The 23235-nt window shown below is 45.8% G+C and overlaps 2 protein-coding genes across 5 annotated transcripts in view; one reads left to right on the forward strand and one right to left on the reverse strand.

Annotated features, from left to right (window-relative positions):
* Positions 1-5280, forward strand: slc2a9l1 (solute carrier family 2 member 9, like 1). Its single transcript, XM_076156785.1, has 12 exons — positions 1-79; positions 656-751; positions 1290-1450; positions 1535-1659; positions 1761-1890; positions 2266-2414; positions 2606-2793; positions 2862-2972; positions 4180-4281; positions 4447-4522; positions 4667-4794; positions 4875-5280. The coding sequence occupies exons 1-12, from the start codon at positions 32-34 to the stop codon at positions 5058-5060; spliced, it is 1500 nt and encodes a 499-aa protein (XP_076012900.1). The 5' UTR covers positions 1-31; the 3' UTR covers positions 5061-5280.
* Positions 5281-11659: 6379 nt separating this feature from the next.
* prickle2b (prickle homolog 2b) overlaps positions 11660-23235 on the reverse strand; it is a 76709-nt gene continuing 65133 nt past the window's right edge. For all 4 annotated transcript variants that reach the window (XM_076156987.1, XM_076156988.1, XM_076156984.1 and 1 more), the window contains 7 exons: positions 22435-22618; positions 18507-18620; positions 17802-17939; positions 16170-16373; positions 15424-15610; positions 13360-14241; positions 11660-13255 (listed from right to left, as the gene is read on the reverse strand). In XM_076156987.1, coding sequence (XP_076013102.1) covers positions 12303-13255; positions 13360-14241; positions 15424-15610; positions 16170-16373; positions 17802-17939; positions 18507-18620; positions 22435-22566 — 2610 coding nt within the window. In that variant the 5' untranslated portion in view covers positions 22567-22618 and the 3' untranslated portion in view covers positions 11660-12302. The remainder of the gene's footprint in view (positions 13256-13359; positions 14242-15423; positions 15611-16169; positions 16374-17801; positions 17940-18506; positions 18621-22434; positions 22619-23235) is intronic.

Consider the following 23235-nt stretch of genomic DNA (forward strand, 5'->3'; position numbering starts at 1 on the left):
TATACATGTAAGCGTAGGTACCTCTGTGTAGATGGGTCTCCACGAAAACAGCAGAATGGACGCTTTGCTGAATCAGCTGGTGAGTGTTTATTGATTTGTGTTGAGTATTTCCTATAGACATTACATGATTTAAAGGTATGAAGCCTCACACGGCCATTTAATCAGTCAGGTAAACAAGTGAGGAACAAAGCCTTTACAGGTTACGTGAAAATCTGTGCTAACTAACAAATAATGTTTTGTTGATTGGCAAGAACAAAAGGGGAAGAAAATGTTCTGACCAGTTGCCTGTAGCTGAGTCACTGAGCTGCTTTTCAAACTGTTTCAAAAAAGTTTTTGCTGAGTCACTGAGCCAAATTACTTTCTCAGCTTTAAGTCTTAACACTTCTATGTCAGAAAGTGGAGTTTAATGCTTGTATTTTTGTGTTCAGCAGGAAAACCAGAGTGGAGATTTTCATTTTTATAGTTTCTTTTTCAAAAATAAGAAACAGAGGGAGGGCTTAGATACATATGAGTAAATGTGTAAGATTCCAATCTATCGATTTAACTCCATAATTGATCATTGGTGACTCACTCACTCACTCACTCCAGCAAAACATAGAAACACAAACTAAATGTCTGATTGCTGCTTGGTTCTCTTTCCTCTTCATCACTGCAGACACGAGCCAACGCTTTGTTTCTCATCCCCATTTTGGGACTCGGAGGATCCTGCCAAAATGGCTACCACGTCACCGGTTTGAGTTCTCCATCGCCGGTGAGATGCTTCCTCTCTGTCACTTTGTCATTTAAATAACTTTGATTAAGTGATAAGCCATTTTCCAACTACAACTTAAAAACACCTGATACAGGCGTATTGATATGATGATATGATTGCTTGATATCATTGATATGATGACATCAGTAGATATTGAGTAGATTCACAGAGTGTGCGTGATTGGAAAGCAGCGAACCCAGAGGTGACAGCTAGAGATAAAGCAGCGAACAAAGGATTACAATAAGGTCACAATGTTCCTTTCCACAAAAAAAACAATATCAACATTCATCTCCTGACACCATATGTCCTCATAAGTGGACATTACATTGTTCCTTTCCTACACCTTATACATCATTTTGCTTAACCTAAACCTGTTGTCCTCGAGTCAGGACATTTTTTGCTGCCCCCTAGTGGTATAAATGCCATAAATACAGTAGTACATACATGATCACACTCTTTACTTTGCTTTATACGCATTAGTTCCCACTTATCCCAAATAGCAAAGAAAAATATATTTATCAGTTATCATGTATTTCAGTTCATTCAGCGCTTCATCAACAGCAGCTGGTATCACAGATATGAAGAGCCTCCACCTCCACACACCGTCACACTCATCTGGTCTGTTATCGTCTCTACGTATGCTGTTGGAGGACTCTTCGGCGCTCTGTCAATTAAATGTGTCACAGGACTTGTTGGAATGTGAGTAAGAGACCCTTTATGCAGCCTAGTCCGTTTAGTAAATATCAAAGTTTGACCTTGACCGCCGTCTGTTCCCTCCGTTAGAAAAAAGGGAATAATCTGCAACAGTTTAGTTTCCATTGTGGCAGCAGCGATCATGTTTTCAAGTAAAGGTGCCGAATCCATTGAGATGGTCGTCATCGCAAGAGGCCTGTTTGGTTTCTCAGCAGGTAAGCCGATAGCAGACACATCAATAAAACACTGGGATATGTTGTAGATGTATCAGCTTTGTGTCTGACTTACCAGGTGACCTCTTGTGACCTCTATATAGGTATGGGAATGGGCCTTCACTTAATGTACCTCGGTGAGATTTCACCCCAGAAGATCAGAGGGAAGGTGACTCTGACCTTAGCGACCTTTACATCCTTTGGCAAACTGTTGGGGCGTTTTTTTGGATTAAGGTAAACATGCATTATCTACATGTGAAGGGAGGACTTCTTTTTATTTCAATGATGGATTTATTAACAATAAAACTAAAATGTTCACCTGACACAAACACATGCCATGTTTGGATTGTAAAATCTGTCACAGCGTGAAAATTTGTGGCTGGATCAGTGTCTTACTTGGTCACGAACTTCAGAAATCCTCAACCACCTGATCAGACATGGATTCACGATGTGGTCAACAGGTGTCGACTCAACAAATGATTTGTGTGATTGTGTATGGCTATGGAACATCTGAAATTCCAAAACGAAGATATTTACAGCAAAAGTGCACACATCACTATCAGTTTGTTAGACTGGCTAAGCTGTAAGCACGTTTCTTTGTTGTTTCAGTGAGATCCTTGGCCGTGAGGAGCTGTGGAACATCCTCCTCATTGTCCCAACTTGTTTCTCAGTGCTTCAGCTCCTCGGGTTGCCTTTTTTCCCTGAGGCTCCCAGATACTTACTGATAGAGAAAGGTGACCAGGAGGCATGTAAAAAAGGTTGGAATGTTTCCTCTCGTAATTATTCCAACAGCCGTTTGAAGTCTGAGATCTGTATGAACTTACTGTTTCAATATCCTCTAAATGCATCATCCCTCTCACCTGATGTAAGATTAAGACAGCAAACCTCCTCTCTCATTATATTTTCCTATATTTCAACATGTTCCTCCTTCTCTCTCTCTGATCTTGAGCTCTGCAGAGTTTGTGGGGTCGAGGTGACTACAAACAGGAGATAGATGAGATGCTGGCTGAGCAGGCAGCCATCAATGTTGTCCGTCCAAAAAGTACTCTGGAGGTGCTGAGGGACCGGAATGTCCGGTGGAGACTTATCACCGTTGTTACCATTAGCAGCTGCCTTTTGCTCTCAGGCATGCCTGCGGTGAGGATGGACCTGATTGTGGCTATAGGCAGGTGTTTTGTTGTTCTGATCAATTCTTTCTCTCCCAGATTAGTATCTTCTCCTTTGACATCTTCTTGGAGGCAGGAATCCCTGCTGAGTACATACGCTACATCACCCTGGGTCTGGGAGGAGCTGAGATCCTCGCCTTCATGTTTTGTGTGAGTGACTTCACTTCGTGGATCATCACTGGATTGGTTCGAACCTGGGCTGGAACCAATCCAGTGATGGGCAAACAACCTAGTCTAATGTTAGCTCCCCCTTTTATTAGCCAAACTCCCCTCAAAACCACAACAACGTAAAAGTCAACTGGAAGCAAAACACACCTCCACCATGTACGCCACACCAGGAAGTCCAGGGCTAGGGTGGTTGGGAAATGTAGTAAATATAATCAGATCACACAGAAAAGGTAAGCCTTTATGCTGGCACAGTCACTGTGAAGTTTAACCCAAACAAATGTCCAGTGTTCTGTTATCAAGTGTTCAACGCAAGACCACAAATAATTGGTTGAACTTACATGCTTTTTAATGTTTATATAGATATAGAAAGGACATACATCTATATTAGACTTTCCTTTCCATCTCCAATTTTCTCGCTTGTGCTTGGAATTGTTCGTAGTGAAGAAATAAAATTTGAAAATGGAAACCTTACTCTTGACATCTGTCCATCAGGGAATGATGTTCGCTTAGGAATAGAGGGGTCGGGAAATGAAAAACGAGTGCTCTTGCCAAGACACATTCCCCATTTGAATGTAGTGCCAGGGACATTAGCTCCTTCCTCTTCTTCTTTAATTATAGGCGGGTTACAAACCAGGTAAAGACTGATGACTTGAATATGAGTAATGCTATGCAATGAGTAAACGCAAAAGCAAAGCTGAATGTTTCCAAGCATGCGCGAGTTTCCAATTTCCCATTTATGAACATGATGTCCGTTTCCTCATTCCAAAACGAAAGACGACAATGATCTTTATGTACGTGGACTGTACTGGACCCATATGACCTATACGGCTCAGCTAACCAGTGGCTTTGACTGTCTGCCCTGCACTGACACACATGGCCAAAAAGAACACATATTTGCTGCACTTGACTCTTGCTTTTCCCCACCAGAAATGCACCAAAGTAGGTTAAACAATCCCAAAGCAGAAGAAATTATCATTAATTTTCTCCCAAAAATAATATTCAAGTCAAATTTCAAATACTACATGTGCGAAAGTAGGTGTGTGAGATGGGTATGTTGATGAGAAGATACTGATGAATTGGAGTCGTATGTGATGCATGTCAGACAGGTGTGAAATGTGCTTTAAAGAATGTGTCATCAACTTGTCATTTGTCTGCAGAGTTTTCTAGCGATGCATCTTTTTCCTCTCAGGGTTTCATCATCGAGCACACAGGGAGGAGGGTGTTGCTCTGGGTGGGCTTAGGTGCCATGTCGGCTACTTTGGTGCTGATCACCGTCACGCTGACCCTGAAGGTAAACAAACAGCGTGGCCCTCGTTGATTTCAATGCATTCTATTGCTTCTTTGCCCATTTTGAGTAGATTAGAATCAATCATCAACACTATTCAGATGATTCTAGAATGGCATTAAAAAAAAAATCTAATTCATCATTAAAAAAAAGCATTTTGCCGCAATGTAGGATTACGTTTCTTGGTTTCCATACACGACTGTTGGCTTGATCAACCTCTTCATCATCTTCCAATGTGGAGGACCTGGTATGTGTATGTGCTTGTGTGTGTGTGTGTGTGTGTGTGTGTGTGTGTGTGTGTGTGTGAGTGGAAACTGGGATTTATAGTGCAACCGCTATAGGGAAAATAAGTCAATGTGCTCTGCTGTATTTTTCTTCTCTCTGGTTATAGCGGGAACGATATCGACTCTCAGCCATGAGATTTTCATCCAGTCTGATCGCCCGGCAGCATTAGTCATTAGCGGGATCATCCGCTGGTTGTTGTTTTGTCTGTTGTCAATGATCTTCCCTTTTCTTGTTGTAAGTACTTAACACCACAGCGTCTATGGTAAACATAAAAAGAAACAGAAATTGAGCGCCAATCATGTTTCCTTTCCCAGAGTGCCCTGGGCTCGTACTGCTTTGTGCTGTTTGCCTGCATGGCCATGTTGGGCTCTCTCTACACCTTCTTCCTCCTGCCTGAGACCAAAGGGAAGAGCCTGCTAGAGATCTCAGAGGCATTCAAAGACCTCACCGTGTGCAGGAAATCTTTCAAACCGGACAAGAGCGTCCAGACCAAGTTGTGAGATGGCACAGATAAGGCACAACTAACAGGGAAATAATGGGTTTCCCTGTATAGATACAAATGATGGTTGATTAAAATCTGTTACATTGTTGTATGTGCATTGTCCGATAAATATTTTGTGTGTGTTTGTGTGTCTACCTTATGGCTGTGAAATTAAGAAAAAGTTTACACTAAACACACTCTGCTCACTCCACACCCTTGGCTGTGGTGAGGATGTTATACTAACGCCTAGTTATGCCCTGTTATAACTGGAGGGAGACTATCTGCAGGATTAAATGGAGGAACCAGTTTAATGACTATTTATTACTGTAAATCTTTTTCTTGTATTTCTTTATTCCATGAACTTGGTTCAGTCAAAATTTGAGCAAAACAAATTCAGAAGTAGAATGCGGTAGATTAGATTAGATCACATATATCCAACAAGAAGTGCAAAGCAGCAATGTGCTAAATATATCCAATTATATACTTTATATGATTTATACAGTATGAGCAAAATAGTGCAAACTGTTTACTTCTGTGACATCATCGATCAGGCCCCAAGCTACAGAAATACATCCAGTATTCTCCAGTTTTGTCAAAAGATGGCGCTGTTAATCTGCTGATAGTCTTAAACAAGCATTTGAGTTACAGCTTCTACAGGAACTGGAGGACAAACCTTATAAGGAACCAGTGCTAATTATTTGTGAGTGGTTAATGGTATTGACACCTGCCAAACTGGTTGGTTTCCGCTTCCTTCCATGTAATTTTAAAGGACTTTTTGTTATTTAATCATTGTTTGATTATCTGTACTCTCTGTGTATTGGCTTCCTACTACACACAGCTACTACTTTACACAATAGCTAGAGAGAATTTCTTCCTCTCATCTTTACCAAAGTTACAGTCCTCCTCACTGGCGGCTCAACAGGAACACAAACTGTAGTGGAGTGTTAATGCTGCAAAATGAGCTTCAACCAGGCATTAGTACAAGGTTTTCATACGTTTCCCAGCCTGGACTATGAACAATAATGAAATAAATATGTACTGTTGTACTGTTACCCCTGTGTCAGTAGTTTAAGGCACAATGTATTTGTCTATTATTTGGAAGAACAAACCCGTCTTGTACCTCTGCATATCTGCACACTCAATACTTCATCTAATCATCTATGACATTCATATTTAGCATCAAATTGAAAACAACATTATTCTGGGTCATGTTGTGAAATCATTTAACAATGCTTAATGTTATTTTTAGGCATTTTACATCTTCCGCAAATCCCCGAGCTCAAGCTGAATATGAAATTCTTCTCCAGCGGCAAGACCTGGGGGGAGGAAAAGGTGAAATGAGGGTCATTACTCTTCAGTCTCTCCGCCTGGCAACACTGAGCTCCTGCAAATCAGAGAAGAGTGAACACTTAGATAAATTAAAAAGTAAATAAGTCACCAAGTCCCAAGTTGTACATTTGGTAACTGTGCTGATATCTCAGTAAATATGCCTCAATGTATCACACGTGTTACTTAACTCTAACACTGATATGATTAATAAATGACATAATGTTAGTTAGCATGCATTTCACACAAACATTCCAACTGACTAGACTGTCCATTGTGTGTGAAGATTACCTACTTTGTCTAAGTGGAAAAGAATGAGCAGCAGATGCCGTAGGAATTAACAGCTCACACTGAGACTGAGGTAATGTCCTTGGTGAAGGACAAAGACTGAATTTGTGTCTATGCCAACACAAACCTGTCTTGTTGATAGTATATGAAAGCATTCTGAGAGGTGATAGTGACGCAACGAGACAGTCGTGTGGCCCCCAGTCAGACTTTCGGATTAGAATTTGCTACTGTGGATCCTTACCATAAACAAAATTAAAAAACATGCATACATTAAACTAGATAAGAAAAAAAAATCACAACTGAATCTCACAGTAGATTAAGATCATTGTTTGAAACATGGAATCCCCAGATCACCCTAAAACACATTTTTGCTGAATAGAAATATGAATCTGTATCCAATCAACTTTCCATCCACAGAATTTCCTTGCAATCTACTAAAACTGCAACTGCAAACATTATGAGATAAAGAGGCTCATTCCTGGAAATGAATCATTAAATTAATGACCGTTTGTAGGTCTTGGAGGGGAAAATGCACCACTGTAAAGTCAACATCACATCACATCATTTACAGCTGGGGAGTTAATGGCTCCATCCGTCAACTCTATTAAAAAGACACAGAGAGGCAAGAGAGGGAGAAATAAGAAGGTAGCGAGCAGAAACAGGGCGAAGACGCCGCACACAAAGCTGATTTGCATAAAGAAAAGGGTTGGAAAATGTGAATGGGGCCTGGTGTTAAACGTTGCTAGCTGTGGACGGGTTTGGTACAGGTGGCACGCAGATGGAGACCCCTCCCGAGACCCGGGGCTCGTTAATGAGTCACACTGAGGAGGGGCAAGGCGGGCTGATATCACGAACCAGACGGAGCCCTCTGGCAGCGCAGCGTCGAGATACCCAGCATGCCGCTCTCCATTATTATTATGCGTGCAGCCCTTGAGCCGTTTGATCTGCGGATTAGCCCAAACCTGGCAACACTTCACTGGGCTGCGTGTCAGAATGAGCAAACACTGGAAATGAATTGTTATATTTTGCTCTCACGATTGCTGAATGACAACAATCAGGCCTAATGAAGGCCCCCACAGAGAGGAATCACAAGCCAAATGAAGGCTCTAGACTTTTGAATGATTCTTATTTATGCACATTTCCCAGCCTGAAAAAGAACTTAGATGTCTAGGTATGTCAAGGAAAATGTATTGTCAGCAGGTGATTGTCCATCAGGGCTATACAAGATCCCGATCATCCTGTCATGGATCATAATCACACAATGTCTGAAAACAAGCTGTGGGTGGTGGCATACTGCTGTTACTTTGCACTAGACTAGCAACTGCATTACCTTTAACCAACAGCGGCAGAGTCTGACAAACAAACCTGCTCGCTACATAGGAACAGTCTATTTAGAGTTAAGTTAACTGTGAAATGTCATTGTTGCTTTTCAGTAAGACACTGACACTGCTTCTTGCCGGATAAAGACAAGAAGGCAATGCTAGTTTATAGCTGTAATGCGTGTTTGTTTGTTTGTGATAAGCTAGGAATGCTAGCGCTAAAAAGTAGCTAAAATCAAGTTGCCTGGATGTCCAGTGGGTTGTAAAGTTTGGCCATTGTTATCAAGGACTGACTGTGGAAAGCTGAGATAATGGATTAGATTGAGAGGTGAAGGCAAACAGGAAACAAGGTGTTGCCTGTTCACAGCGGAGGTCAACAGAAGGGCAAAGGTCATGGCTAACTGGATGACAATGCAGTTCCAGATTCCATGGTTATGTTTGGGTCTAGCGGTATGACACTGTGCCGTCTCTTTACAGACAATCATGAATTGTGTGCAAATATAAACAACAAACTTGTTGGCGGGGGTAATTACATTTTGGTCTGGTATGCAGATTAGGACATTGAGGAGAATTGTAGCAGACACAGTATCAACACCTCAGAGGTGCTCAGGACACAAAGACACTAAACTGCTCCCATCAGCAAACAGAGGGGATTGTGATCAGGGAGGAAAATCCCCCGCTGCTCTTGTGCCCCCCTGTGCAAATTATCTGGCATATAGAGCGATTATCCCAGTCACATCCGGATTTAGTGGCAGAATACGGGAATCCACGCCGTGGGGAAGCACAAAGAAAACATCCCCCAAGCACATACATCACTGCTGAAATAGAAACAATGGCTGCTACGTTTACTGTTGGTGTGTTTCACCTTTTTCCTCCATTCTGTCTAGTACATCTGGACATCACACTCAGAGGTTCAGACGTTCATGCGCTGGCCGTGCAGCAGGACTCAGAGCGTCTGTTTGTGTTGCTCTGGCACATAATTAGCAAGGTAATTGAACACACATGATGAGGCAGAAAGAGGGGAACAGAGCACTGGGACTCAAGGACTCGAGTCATTCCTGTCATGTGTCTCCCATTCACCAAGCCTGTCTGTAATGTGTGTGTGTGTCCATCGCGATCTCCGTTTGTAAATAATTGAATCAGGCTATTTTAGTTTTGTTCGGAGCACAGTTGTAATTTGCAGCCGTTCTGCTCTTAAGGGCCGGTAATTATGGCCTTTAGAGTCTCCCAGAACGACTCAACCAACTTCAACTCATGACAGCTGTGCTGCACACACAGTCACAAGCACACACACACACACACACACACAACCACACAAACAAACACAAACACACACTCATTGCTGTTAATTAAAGTAAAATGGAGCCTTTTCCAGCTGAAGTAGCTTTCAATATGGGTTCTACATCGCTCTCTACTGTGATGAGCCGAACAAGCGTCACAACTTCGCTAGCCATGTAAGCTAAACTTGTTAAGCAAGTTGAAGTGTGGACAACACAGCTTGACAACTTTAAAGTCCAGCATGCACCAGCACGCTACGTAGCTAGCTCCTCGGCGATTGTTCGCAAAACTCAAAACAGAATTGCAAGCTGTCTCAGTTTCAGGCTAGCTAATTGTCCCTTCTCAAATTCTGGATGAAACCTGTCTAGATTACTGTCATTATTAAACATTTACATGGCTTACTCAAGCCTTTTGAGATATTTCATAATTTTCCAAAAACTATTTTCACAACTGTAAAACAATTATTTCAAATTGAGGGGAAAAACAACCTTTCTTAAGTATTCAATTGGGTTTGTTGGGGTTAATATATTTCACACCATTGTGGAATGATAAAGAACATGAAAAAGTGAGGCTAGTCAATTGATTTTTCCCTACATTTATTGAATGGATTCACATCAACGCTAAAGAGTTTAAATTTGGTTCAAATACTTTCACTCTGTCACCTGATTTCTGTGTTGTTGACACAGCTCAGTCAATGAAAGGACGTCTCTCTCACACACACACACTGACTACTCTGTCTGTCCCTAATAAAGCGCACTGTGAGGTTGAGTTGTTGACAAATAATAGATGAGCAAAACACAGATAAACTATATAAACCAAGTCAATGATTTGATTGATTTTTGTCATATATCATATATGTCTTTCCATGTTTATCATTAAACTTCACGTTTGAATTTTACACCCTTATGTGGACGTTTAAATGAATATCAGATTTTACAAGTTTATGGGCTTTTGTGTTAAAAATAAATATCAATATCAGGGGAAATATGGGAATTTCCATCTTTTCACAAAAACAACTGAAACTTAGGCCTCTAGGTACCTTGTGAGACATGTTTCTGAACACACAAGGTTGCTCATAGACTCTGGGTGACTGCACGACGGTCACTGTCACTGCTGGAAGCTTCAGCTCAGGAGATTATCTCCCCACCATCCGCTACCTTGATTATGGCACAGCCCAGAAAACATATGGCTGCAATCTGCGTGCACCCCCTCACTGTACCGCCTCCATTTGCTTTTAATTAAACACAATGAGAACACACACACACACATATTCACACTCCTTGGGAAAAGGCTCAGCAAGGGACTAATAAAGAAATAGATCTGGGTGAAGTTAATGAAGATCTAAAAGAAAACCCATGTGTCTGGGACTCTAACAACCAGATTATTGGAGATAGAGCGTGTGTGTGAGAGAGTTCCCGTTCCCATGCGCCTCATTAAATTAGGGACAATGATTGCAGTGACACTAAGTCCCAAGTTTCAGCTGATATTACTAACAGTCTGCAGCTGCGGTGTGAAGATTTGCTGAAGAGTGAGGAAGAGAAAAAAATTCACAAGCAGGCTGACTTAATGTATCTCACATGTTTACGCAGCTGTTCTCGACATGACATGGTTCGACTAAATGAGAACTCTTTTCCTGCCAGACTGGGGGCTATTCCAGTGTCCCAGAGCAAACATGAAAACTGGAGCGCTTGCTCCAGAGTTGAGCCAAGGTGAAGTAAACCCGCTAATGTGCTGATCAAGTCGACAGTATTAATGCTTTAACAGAGACTACTCTCACACACATACACACCTATGTTTCAAATGTGTGTGTGGGTGGATTATGTTGGCTACCAGCAGTAATCCGCTGACCACATGGACGTCCGGCAATCCAATTTACAGTACAACACTCATTATTACTTCAAGATACAACCTGGTAGAGCTCGTAACTACCTAAGCGGAGGAGGATGATGATGTGTGGAGGTAAAGGTGAAAATCTGAGGACGAAATTAAAACTTTTCTCCTCACGAATGAGGAAAAACACAATTATAAGACAGAAATGGCAGCGGAATGGCAGGACAGCTACGATTGTGTATATGTGTACAACAAACTAGACTACTTGAAGGAATAAACGGAGGCATTTTGACGACTTTGTTGCGTTATGTTTAAGAAGTGACGTTATTGGCACAGCGGATGGAACGACTTATTTATATAATTGTTTAAATATTCTCTTGAACTTTATTAGGAAACCTGGATTTGGAGGTGCCAAGAGAGATGGATGACTCTTAATCACCTCTACACAGAATTGTAATTCATTTATGCAGTAACCAGATGGAGAAGGTGACTGCTTGGTAGGGAATCTATGCTTCACCCTCTCATGCACACAGGGAGCGTCGTCCTCTAGAGAGAAACACCAGCTGTCCATCAAAACTCACAGAAATTCTCCTTTATTCCAAATGCAGAACCAGGTCAGTCAAATAAAACATGCATATGTTGTTTTTGTCATTTTCTATCTCTACATTATAGTTATTTCAAACATAAATGATTCTATGCATACAAAATATAAAAATATGTGAGGCCTCATTTACAACCATATTTACACTTACTTCCTTAACTTAAGTGAAATTATTAATTCATTAATCTATGTACATACTATGAACCAAATTCAATAATACATACAGTATATCCTACATCTAAACCTCATTTTTCACACCGCATGAAAAAGCTTAACTGTACCAAACTTGCACACTGTTTGCTGCATGGAAATGTTAGTTGGTGTGATTAACAACTGCACATCAGCTTTAATCCACAACATGACCTTTGACCTGGCTATAGAATTGCGCATGTACCTGTCTACCGGCTCAGGAGATATTCTGAAATATTAAAATGAATAAACATGCAAACACTGGTGCTTTTTTCACTGTTTACCAACTGTAATTTACCACTGACTTTCAATTACAAGATATTCAACAATCAACAACATTAAGTAAATGGGTTTGGGTGTTTTGTTGTGGTTGTGGTTGTTTTCTTGAAGAATGTTAGTGTACACGAGCTGTGGGATTCAGTTAAGGATGTTAGGAGATAATGCAGTTCTTGCTTTTTCGGCGTTTGCGGGTGTGCAGCTGCGCGCTGCGGTTGGGTCCTCCCATCCCTGTGTTGTACTTGTGAATGAGCTCCTGGTTGCTGAGGTAGCGCAGCTGGACGGGCCTGGGGATCGGCTCGCCCAGGAAGTACCCTTCGTCCTCAGATTCAGAGGACGAGGAGCAGGTGGAGCACCAGTCGTCGTCGTCGTAATCATCCCAGGAGTACTGGCTCAAGCCCGTGCGGCGGTGCGCCCCGGGGTTCTGAAGTGTCAGGTCTGACGTGGTCCTGGGGCACTGACGGAAGAACTGGGGATGGTATCTTCCTCCCCCTGCTCCTTCGAACTGGTCCCTGGCGCTCCTTGGAGGTGGGAAGCGGTCGTAGTCTTCACGGACGCGCATCTGCTGCCTTTCTTGGGGTTTCCCCCTCCTGTCTGCCACCAGGTGGAGTGCATTCTCTGAGCGAGAGCGCCTGGATCTGCGGGAGTGGTGGTGATGGTGGTGCCGGCGCCTCTGCGGGGTGTCCTCGGGCGCTTCTATCCGGACACTGGCACCTCTGTTACTGCTTCCTCCTCCTCCTCCTCCTCCGACACCCACCCTGCGTTCACTGATGGGCGGCAGGCGAGCGGCGTTGGCGCTGCTCACCAAACTGACCCTGTCCTCCTCCTGAAAGGTGAAGCCAGGCGGGAGGTGGGACATGCTCATACCCATGGTAGGGGGGTCACAGTACTGCACTGGGTACTGGGAAGCCGGCGGGTTCATTTCCATGTAGGGCTGGCCGGCAGTCAGGCTGTGAATGGACTCTGAGCTGCGGAACTGCACAGAGGAGTTCAGGGTGTTCATGTTGCTTTTCTCCGACACGTTCATTCCAGAGTCTTTGCTGAGGTCCGGCATGGAGAAGCGAGAGAGATGCTCCTGTCGCTTCCCTCCTCCGTCCGCCGAGATGCCTGAAAAATTGAATTCGCGAAAGATTACACACCGCAGCAAACAAACAAACACTCTCACGGGCCAACTGACAACCAGAATAATCAATGACTGATAACACACTGACCTGTAGCATTGGACAGGGCCAGGGAGTCCATGGATCCTCTGGGGGTCTGCTGTAGGGGCGTCAGTTGGTCGGTGAAGCTAAGTGCATTGATGGGGTTCCTGCTCCTGGGCTGCTGCGCTGGAGGCGCCGGTCCCACCTCTCTCTCCCTCTGGAAGCCGTGCAGACTGATGGAGCGCTTGTCGGAGGAGAAGCCGACGTGGTGCTGAGAGCTTTGCGACACCTCGCTGAAGCTCTGCTGGCTCCTCAGTTTGGGGGGATAGTATTCCTCTGGAGCCGGCTGCTGATACCACGACTCGCTGAAAGAGCGTCCCTTTAAGGCCGACATGGGGGGCCTCTTTAAACCGCCGCTCTCCCTGATCCTGTGGTCCTGGGCTTGGCTGCTCTGTCCAGAGCACGCGGGGTTATACGCAGTCCTGACATTGCACTGGCTGAGAAGTTGAAGAGGGCTGGGGTTTGATGCAAGGTCTAACTGGGACTCGTAGACATAACCGTCCCCGCCGTGGTCGTGACTCTGCCAGGCCGGTGGTTCGCGGGTCAAACTGGGCGTCTGGCTGGAGAGACTCAGAAGATCCATTTGTAAGGAAAGGGGGTCCACTTCGCCTGAAAACCTCTCAGCCTGCCCTCTGCCCCCTCCTGCACTCTTTCCTGCCTTGGAGCTGCGCCTGGACTCCCTGGTGGACCGAGCACTTTGGAAAGCGGAATCGGAAGAGTCGGAGCCGTTGGGTTCCTCGCCCAGGCTGCAGGAGCGAGAGCAGAAGATCTGGCCCTGCTTGGGAAGGAAGGGCCGACCCAGCAGAGAGCACTTACAGCGGGCGCAGCAGAAGCAGCCCTCGGTGGCGTGCCAGTGCTGCCCGTCGTATGTCATCTGGCCTTGGTCGATGCCTGCGGGAGAGAGAATTTAACAGGTTTCAAGGAGGAAACCCAGCATCTTTGCACAAGAGGTGATATGTCTTAATTACAAAGAAGATGGAGCCCGAGGGTGGAACGCTGAGCTCAGTTTGGGGCAAACACAGCGGAGTGTGTGTGTGTGTGTGTTTGTGTTTTGATCCATCACGGGGGGGTAAGACAACCAGCAATTTGCTAATAGCTGCCATCTGGTTCCAAAATGTTTTCTGATGGTTTCAATTTATAATCAGTTGTGTTTTATTAGCCAAATACTTATCTGTATCCTGTCTGACTAATAATTACAGACCAAATTTGCTGAGAGCTGTGTGCCAAATCACAGCTGGGCCATCCGGTTGAGGGACGCACACGTGCATACACACACACACACACACCTCATCACAGGAAGTGTCTCGGGCCAGGAGGAACTAACATGCAGGTTGATCTGATCTGATGATTCCTCTGGTGTTTTCTCCAGACATATTGGATGGAACCTTTGTGACACACAGGCTGTCTGTGCCTCTTTGTTCCAGGTTATTTTCATGCGGCATGAGATCCAGATTTCTGTGCTCTACCTGTGATCCTAGCGCTTTATACCCCAGTGCCTGCATCATTTGATGAAGAACTGTGAAAAACCAGGGCACAGAGTTTCCACTGCAGCGCTCTCTCTCTCTCTCTCTCTCTCTCTAAAAATGAGGTCAACCAGCAATAAGTGAAGCTGCAGCTCGTTCACCTTCTCCTTAGTCATACACACACACACACACATTCGCAGCTACTCGTTTCACTTCAAAGACACACTCCAGCCATTTTGCTCAATTTCACAATTGTCATTTCTATTGGTCTGAAGTCCATGGAGCGCTGACATGGACCAGAAAAAAGCCTTTACAAGTTCTTCTACATGAAGTTATGGAACTTATTGTGGAATGTCGTGGCTCACTGTCCTACAGGGACCTCTGGGTGCTCTCTCACACCAGTACACCAGTTCACAGCTCGCACAATGTCGCCCCATAACGTGAGTCATTGTACTATAACAGTTCTATTAGAAGAAGATGAGCTTGGACTTAAACGTTGGCGTGCATAGCTGCTGAAACAGCAACATGGATCCATAAGGGTCCATTCAAAGGCCTGCAGACTGTGTAAGTGTCCATAGAATCGTATTTGTCTTCTGCGGCGCATACGTACCGATGTGGTCGCCGCAGGAGTCGCAGTACTCGGCGTAGAGCGACTCGAAGCAGGAGCAGCAGTAGGGCCGGCCCTCCTTCATGATGTAGCGTTGGCCCCCCAGCACCGTCTCGCACTCAAAGCAGCAGAAGTGCTTCATGTGCCAGTGGCGCCCCTCCGCCTCCGTGCACTCGTCGGCGAAGATGATCTGAGAGGCGAAAATGGATCATTTATCACGGCTTGCTCAGCTTATTACTATTACTTAACAGTGGCGGGACGAGGGCTCGGCTCGCCTCCCCCACCCCTCTCTCTCTCTTTCTCTTAGGCCAGTTGCCAATGTGAGATCATCCTCTTCGTCATCGACTTAGGAAGGGATGCTTGGCTAATGTGTGCTTGGAGTCGGTGGATTCTAGATGGCGCATTTACTTTTAATTACGCCGCCGTTAAAGTGCAAGGGTGCTTTATGAGCGCCGAGCTGCTGCTAAATTGAAACATAATGTCCACGTCCCCTTTGCAGAGTGTGTAAGGTGAGGTGGTGTTAATGGTGGGCAGATTAGGAAAACGAGCGTTGACCCCATTAGACTGTAAAAAGCCTAAAATAGAGCGGTTGTGAGACTGTGAGGATCATGTGACAGCACACATGTACAGTATGCGTGTGTAAAAATACATTGTAGCTTCTGTGACAGCGTTCCAGATGAGCGCTATGTCCATGTCATGACATTAACATGCCGTGTGTGTGTGTGTGTATGTGGTGAGCGAGTGCTAACCTCGTCGCAGGCGGTGCAGCGAGGCTTCAGGCGCTCGGCGTGATGCCGGCCGCAGTAGATCTTCCCGTCGTGGTGGAAGTAGATGAGGTCCACCAGGAGCTCGCTGCATGTGCTGCACACGAAGCAGGCCGGGTGCCAGCACACGCCGTGGCCCGCCCGCGACGCAAACACCGCAATGTCGCCGCCGTTTATCTGGCCTCGACACTGCAAAGGAGGAAGAGGAGAGGAGATTTGAGTCATGGGGATCGGTCGCATTTCAAATGACCCTGAGTGTCACAAACTGCCCCACAACAAACAGATGACTTCACCCTGTGCTTACATCAGAAAGCTCAGACAAATGTCCTGGAGTCCATTTCTGCACTGAGAATGTTTTAAAGTGGGAGCGTGAAGGTGTGAGTGCATGAGTGTGTGTGGAGGGCACGCAGAGACAGAGAAATAAAAGCATAATGAAGAAGAGTGGTTGCCACGGCGCACCAGCGGGGAGAAATAAAGACGGTGAAATATATGGGAGGATAAAACGGAGGGGCGGAGATAGAGACGAGCGGAGGATGGTCAGGTACATAAGAGGGAGAGAGAGAGGGAGAGAGAGAGAGAGAGAGAGAGAGAGAGAGGGGAAGATTTAGGAGGGATGTAGGGAGGGAAGGAGAAACGTCAGGCTGGCAAAGGAGATTTAGAGGGGTTGCAAAAACGAAGGAATTCAATCAATACACACTCTCCCCACAATCAGCTCTGTCGTGTGTGTGTGTGTGTGTGTGTTGCAGCTTGTAAACGAGCACACACTCGGGGGCTCCAACACGACAGCGCTGCTCCACTCGGCCCTGAGCTCGGTGTTGTTGTTGCACTCTCAGGCTACAAATGGCAGGGGGACGCTGAAGTGCGTCACATTTATTGTTAAAAGAACGCTCGCCGCTGCACTCCACAGCCCCTCAACGCCGCTTTACCACAACGCCTTTAATATTTGATGCTGCCGCGGCGAGATGTTTTTCAGAAATGGAAGACTGAGAGCCGTGATTAATTGTAGCTCAGTTCCTCGACTTTGTGTAGAAACAGAACCAGCGCTGTTGTTAGTGAGTGACACACACACACACACACACACACACCCTCAAGATGCTCTCGAGTGCCGCGGTGCCTTGACTTTGGATGGATGGAGGTCAAGGCTCTGTTGTAAAGCCGACTGCAGTGACATCTCTGCCCTTTATATGTCGACTCAGACGGCTCTCCTACATCCTAACAAAGGTTTGAAATGTCAGCGGGGAGCCTTCAGAATGTCCGTCACATGACTTCACTGCCTTCATTCCGCCCGGCCACATGACTGGGCCTTTGATCCATTTGCGCTCCATTCAGTCTCGTCACGGGACACGGTGCAGATATGACATTTAGAAGTGGGATCACAGGGCGGCTTTCAGAGTTCTTTCATCTCGTTCCGTCTTCGTTCCCGCTGGTTTTGCAAGAACAAGGCGAAAGGTGCCGACAAACTCTTTCTCTCTCACACACACACACACACACACACACACACACACACACACACACACACACACACACACACACACACACACACACACACACACACACACACACACACACACACACACACACACACACACACACACTTCTTCTTCTGCGTTTCTGTACCTGCTCGCAGATCGCCCCCGTCATCGTCACCGGGAACGGTCGGACGCTGCCTCGCCCCAGGTTCTCCCGTTTCCGTTGGGTGCTGAAGAGCTTGAGTTCCCGCTTCTCTTCGTCATCCAGGCCGTTGCAGTAGCGCACCTGAACACACGCAAAGCATGTTACAGGGTAAAAGACTGATCTGTGCACGTAAACATTCACTCAATGCTCAATGTTTGTCCTTACAGTTAAAGGCAAGAATGGGATTAAGCCGCATGCCTGCACGGAATCTATGGAAAATTCCTGAATAAATGGATTTTCAGAAGCATAACTGAGGAGCGTTCACGGTGATCATACAGGATTTGTGCTGATTTGAAACACATTAAGGTTTATCCAGGCGTTTGAAGGAGGGAAAATCATTTTAAAGTCTTTTATCTCACATTTGCAGGACTCTGTGACTGTGATTTCATTTCACAGAATTCTCCTGAAATTTCTCATCAATCCCCGTTTATTTCCTCCAGTGGATTAATGAGCGCGGAATGTTGAAACGCACACACCTCACTTTTTCATTCTCGCCCATTAAGAAGACAGATTCCATTTTTGCTGTGTCTGTCTCTGCCCTGATCCCCTCTTATCCCCTTATTGCCCTGAGGGAGGTGCAAATGGTGGTATCGGGGGTGGGAGTCACTCTGGTGTGTGTGTGTGTGTGTGTGTGCGTGTGTGTCTCACCTCATTGTCGTGGGGGGGCAGCTGATGGAGCAGCTGCTTGATGCGGTATTTCTCTCCTGGGCTGTTCACATAGGGCACCTTGTCCTCAGGCAGGGAGCTGTAGTACTGATGAACCTGAGGCACAGAGGGCGACAGAGGTCAAACCGGAGATGGAAACTGTGTTACAAACTCAAAAATAAAACAGCAGCGCACACACACACAACCACTGATTTATAGCCCACCAGTGGAGGCTTAATGGAACCTCTCCCCTCCATCTCTGCACATTGACACGGGAATGCATTGCTGACCTGTCAGACGTGCAGAGACTCACACACACACACGCGGGAGGAGACAAGTCATTAAACATGCATGCATCAGTGTGTCTGCACATGCATGCCATGTGTGCACGTATGCAGCATGCGTGTCGCAGGAGGATTCATGCTAATCATGTTAACCCAAATCACTCGCACATTCTCAACATTACACCGGACAATGAACGTCTTCTCCGTGTTATTTATTGCTATCTTTCTATCGCACTGTAACAGCGGGCCGGGGTGTAATAGGGGTCAACCGGTCGTATGTGAATGTGACCGAGAGGAGGCAGAGCAGAGGAAGCCGCGGGACTTTAAAGGGAGATTTGAGGACAAAGGTCAATGGGAGAGAGAGTAAGAGAGGAGGTGTGGAGGGCGAGGGAATGAGAATCAGAGCAGCGAGCGGCGTGCGGCAACACGGCGGCGGGCTGCAGCCTCACATGAGGGAGGGAAAGTCAATTTAAGCTTTTTTTGGTGGAATTTAGATGCTCGCTTAAGGGCCGACATCAGAATAAACATCTTCCCACAGTTTAATCTGCATTTTTTCCCACAATGCTCTGTGAGATACTCATTCCTACTGGGAAATTCCCGACAAATATCAGAGAATTTGAAAGCTAAATGGATCAAGTTTCAGCTGAACGTGGACACATTATGTAACCACAGGTTTGTGAGGAAAGCAACTTTAGTGACGCCAGAGCTAAATGTATATATATAAGAGTTGAAAGTTCTCAATCTTACCTTCTTTTTAATTTCTAATTTAGATGGTTGCTATGATACCACTAAGGGGGGCTTTTTGTTTGAGAGAGAGTAATTGAGAGAGCGAGATCGAGATCAATACCTGCTGACATTTGGCTCGGGGTCGTGCCAGTCTTAATGGCCGACCTGTCTAATGAACAAATCTACTGACAAGAAGCCATCAGCTTTGTCCTTGGCAATGACAAACTCTTTCTCTCACACACACACACACACACACACACACACACACACACACACACAGAGACACACACACACACACACACACACACACAGACACACACACACACACACACACACACACACACACACACACACACACACACACACACACACACAGGTGAAATGATCTTGTATAAACATGTTGGTTGTTCTTCAGTGTCAGGAATCAGATCTCCAATAAAGTCCATAAAAACCTAACTCCCATCACAGGCAGATAAACCACACACAGCTGAGTTTTTACATGAGGTAAAACACATCTACACACACCTACACACAAACACCTGTACAATGATAAAGGACAAAACATGCAACATCAACAACAGCCTGGTTACAATCTAGAGGTGAAAGGCCGACTGCCTAAAGGAGAAGATCTTAAGGTTCACAGACAGACAGACAGACACACACACACACACACAATGGACTCATAGTTGCAAAGGGAGAAAGAGAGCAAAAGAGAGAGAAAGAGCAGCTTGTGATAATAACTGTAATTGAAAGCAGACGGAACTAAAGACAGGGCGGAATCTCAAACTGTATTGAGGAGTGTTTTTAAAAAGCTAAAGCAAAACGGGGGAAGACTTCACAAGTGAGGGACGAGAGCGACGGCTTCACACAGCTGCTTTCTCAGCACTCACGCACCAACCGGGCACGAGTCCTCACCTCCTTTCAACAAGTGCTTAGCCAACATCATCATTATTATTATTATCGGGGAAACACAGGACAACGCGGAAGGAAACGCGGCTACTTTGATAAATGCTGTTGTGTTTCCTTAAAGCTCGGCCACGTGTTTGCTGTTCTCTTCTCAGATCCATGGGGGCTTTGAGTGGAATGCTACGGGCCGCTGTGCTAAAAGAGTTTCCTCCTGACATTTCACCCTGAAGCGCCTTCCCGGGTCAGTCCTCTGCTCGCGAGACGTCGCCTTTGTGGCAGGCGAGAGAATGTTTTGCTTCTATTGTGGCAGGCATTTACTTCCACCATTACACTGTTGACGAAGCGGCAATATGGATCCTTAGGGGTCCATTTCAAAATCCTATGACGTTGTACGCCAACAAAATCACTGTGTTGTGTTGTAATTTACCAATGGTGGTGCAGCGCAGGATGAGCACAATCTCTTTATAGCTCCATCGTCTATCTCTCACAGGTGTAGTTTGAATTGGGTCAGAACAGAACAGTTCTTGAATCAAGTCTTTGGTTGGAGCAGATCTTACCAGGTCTGTCTGGAGAAGAGGACACACCACCTCCCCTCAGATCTCACCTGGACCTGCTGCAATGTGAACACAAAATCTATCCACACCGAGTTTGGATAAGCGAGCTTTGCTTCATTTCAAACAGCAGGAAGTCCACCAGCTTATCTTTCCCCATTAGGCGCCGCTCTAACAGCCCGTATGTGACTGGGATGACGAGGCAAAATTCATCACCGGCTGCAAATTAAAATCAGCTCTTGGTGGATGCAGCACAGACTGCAGGCCCTCACCAGTTACAGGCCACTGCTGACTAACATTCTTGGCCCTGGAGAAGCAGTAACTTGGCAACAACTGGGCGTTTTATTTGACACACAGAGAGAGAGAGAGAGAGAGAGAGAGATTTTTTTTCACACTGCAGCTTAAGTAAGTTTTCCAGCACGCTCAGTAATGGCGGAACCGTCCTTCTTTTACCGAGCCTGCAATTACAGTCGCGGTCTCAAATCTCCAGCTGCAACAATTCCACGATCATAATCATCAGACACGTTTGTACCGAACGCTGCACGTCTCGCTGGGTGTTGAATAGCAAAACTACAACACAAACTTAACCCCAGTGTTTGGATCCTGGAGATTAGCTTGTGTTTACCGTCTCCCCCTGTCCTCGCAGTGGAGAGCGAGGCTTTGAATAGCCCCACATGAGGTACTTCCGCTCCTCCTCCAGAGGTTAAACAATGCAGTTTCACCGCTTGAACGGCCACGTGTGGATAACGGCCGCTGCGGCTGCACTTAAGATGTAAAGGAGCGATTTGTGGCGTAGGCTCGCTACAAAAGCTCCGCGGCGGCTATCTCACTGTGCTTAGTCACCATTTCCCACTCGGCGCAATTGTTTCTGCTCGTGCTGACGATGCTCCAATCCAAAAATAGCCTCAGATGCATTCAGCGTTTGGAACTGTGCTCTTCCTCTTCTTCTGCAACGTACCGCACAGCCCCGGGTTTCCATTATTCCACTGTTCCAGAGGTCGAACTGCTGCGAGATGAGGACCTAATTGACTGGAGGGTTATGGCGCGTGGCCTTAGACGGGGGAGGGAGGGGGGCTGCAGTGTATTGACCAGTCCACTGCTCAGGCTTATTCACTCCCTAACTCATCAACAAAATGAAAACGCCGTCCATAAACGCCTCCATTGTTCCATAAAACTGGAAACCCTCCCACGCCTGCACACCTACAGCCCGGCGGAGCGTTGTTAAAGAGGATCTTCTTGGCTGTGCTGTATATTGTGAAAGGCTTAGCTGAGGGCGATCAAACCTCGCTGTAAATATTTTGCGCAGGCGGAATGAATTGGAGATTAATTCGCTTGCTAGAGCCATTAAACCCTCGTTATCCGCTTACACGCAAAGTGAAATCGCTCATCTTGCATTCCCAGACGGGGAGGCGTATTCTACACAGAGCTTCTTTCAGGTGTTTGTGTGCTGACGTGAGCTCATACCTGTTCGGGTTTGAGTCCCGGTGGCACCCAGGCGTACTCCTCCAGGGCGCAGCCGGAGTCATCGTCGGAGGTGGAGTTTCTCTGGAAGTCGTACATCAGCTTGGTGACCGTCTTCTCCATCTCGACGGGCATGGCTGTCACTGCATGCTCCTCGCGACGACACTTACAGTGCACACAGATCTTCCTACCATGGGACAAAACGACAGAAGAAGTGGAGGTGAAAATGTGTGCGAGCTTTTATGCGCGTCCAGGAATGCTGCAGTGTGTGTGTGTGTGAGCACAAACAGAACAGCCAGGAAAGGTCTGGCGGTGTGAAGTAAGCCTTTTCTGCCAATGCTTTAGTATGAGTGTGGCTGCAGAATGAGTGTTATTCATTGGACCTTTGAGATAACGCCTTGAGTTTTTGTCGTTGTTGAATGAGTCGGTTTGAACTTCATTTAAGTGTGAAAACAACTGCTCACATGAATAAATTGCTATGTAAACAGCACTGCATTATTTAGGGTGATAAGGTTTCAGCAGAAACAGTTTGTCACGCTGCATTGGCCTCTAAACCTCCAACATTCATCATCCAAGAAGACAAATAAGTCAGGTTACTTAAAAAGGGAATCGGAGCAAACCTGTCAGAGAAGAAGACAAACCACAAGTCTGTTATCAGACCCGCTTATCAAACACACTGCTGTAAAACAAGGCAGCCCAGAGTCCCTGTTCCAGGCCCCACACCCGTAAAGGATATGAACTCAGTGCAGTTCATAGGTCAGAGGTCACGGGTCAAGGCCTCCCTCGCTGTGCCTCACTGTAAAA

The sequence above is a fragment of the Genypterus blacodes genome, unplaced genomic scaffold (genome assembly GCF_046128005.1).
Source record: "Genypterus blacodes isolate CSIRO-AG114 ecotype Tasmania unplaced genomic scaffold, CSIRO-AGI_Gbla_v1 ptg000070l_1, whole genome shotgun sequence".
Classification (NCBI taxonomy): Eukaryota; Metazoa; Chordata; class Actinopteri; order Ophidiiformes; family Ophidiidae; genus Genypterus; species Genypterus blacodes.

What these genes read in the sequence shown, in the direction of transcription:
- slc2a9l1 (XM_076156785.1), top strand. Translation starts at nt 32, where the DNA reads ATGGGTCTCCACGAAAACAGCAGAATGGACGCTTTGCTGAATCAGCTG. An exon ending in ACGCTTTGCTGAATCAGCTG is followed by an intron (nt 80 to 655) that starts GTGAGTGTTTAT and finishes TCATCACTGCAG; the next exon opens with ACACGAGCCAACGCTTTGTT. An exon ending in CCAGGAGGCATGTAAAAAAG is followed by an intron (nt 2,415 to 2,605) that starts GTTGGAATGTTT and finishes TCTGATCTTGAG; the next exon opens with CTCTGCAGAGTTTGTGGGGT.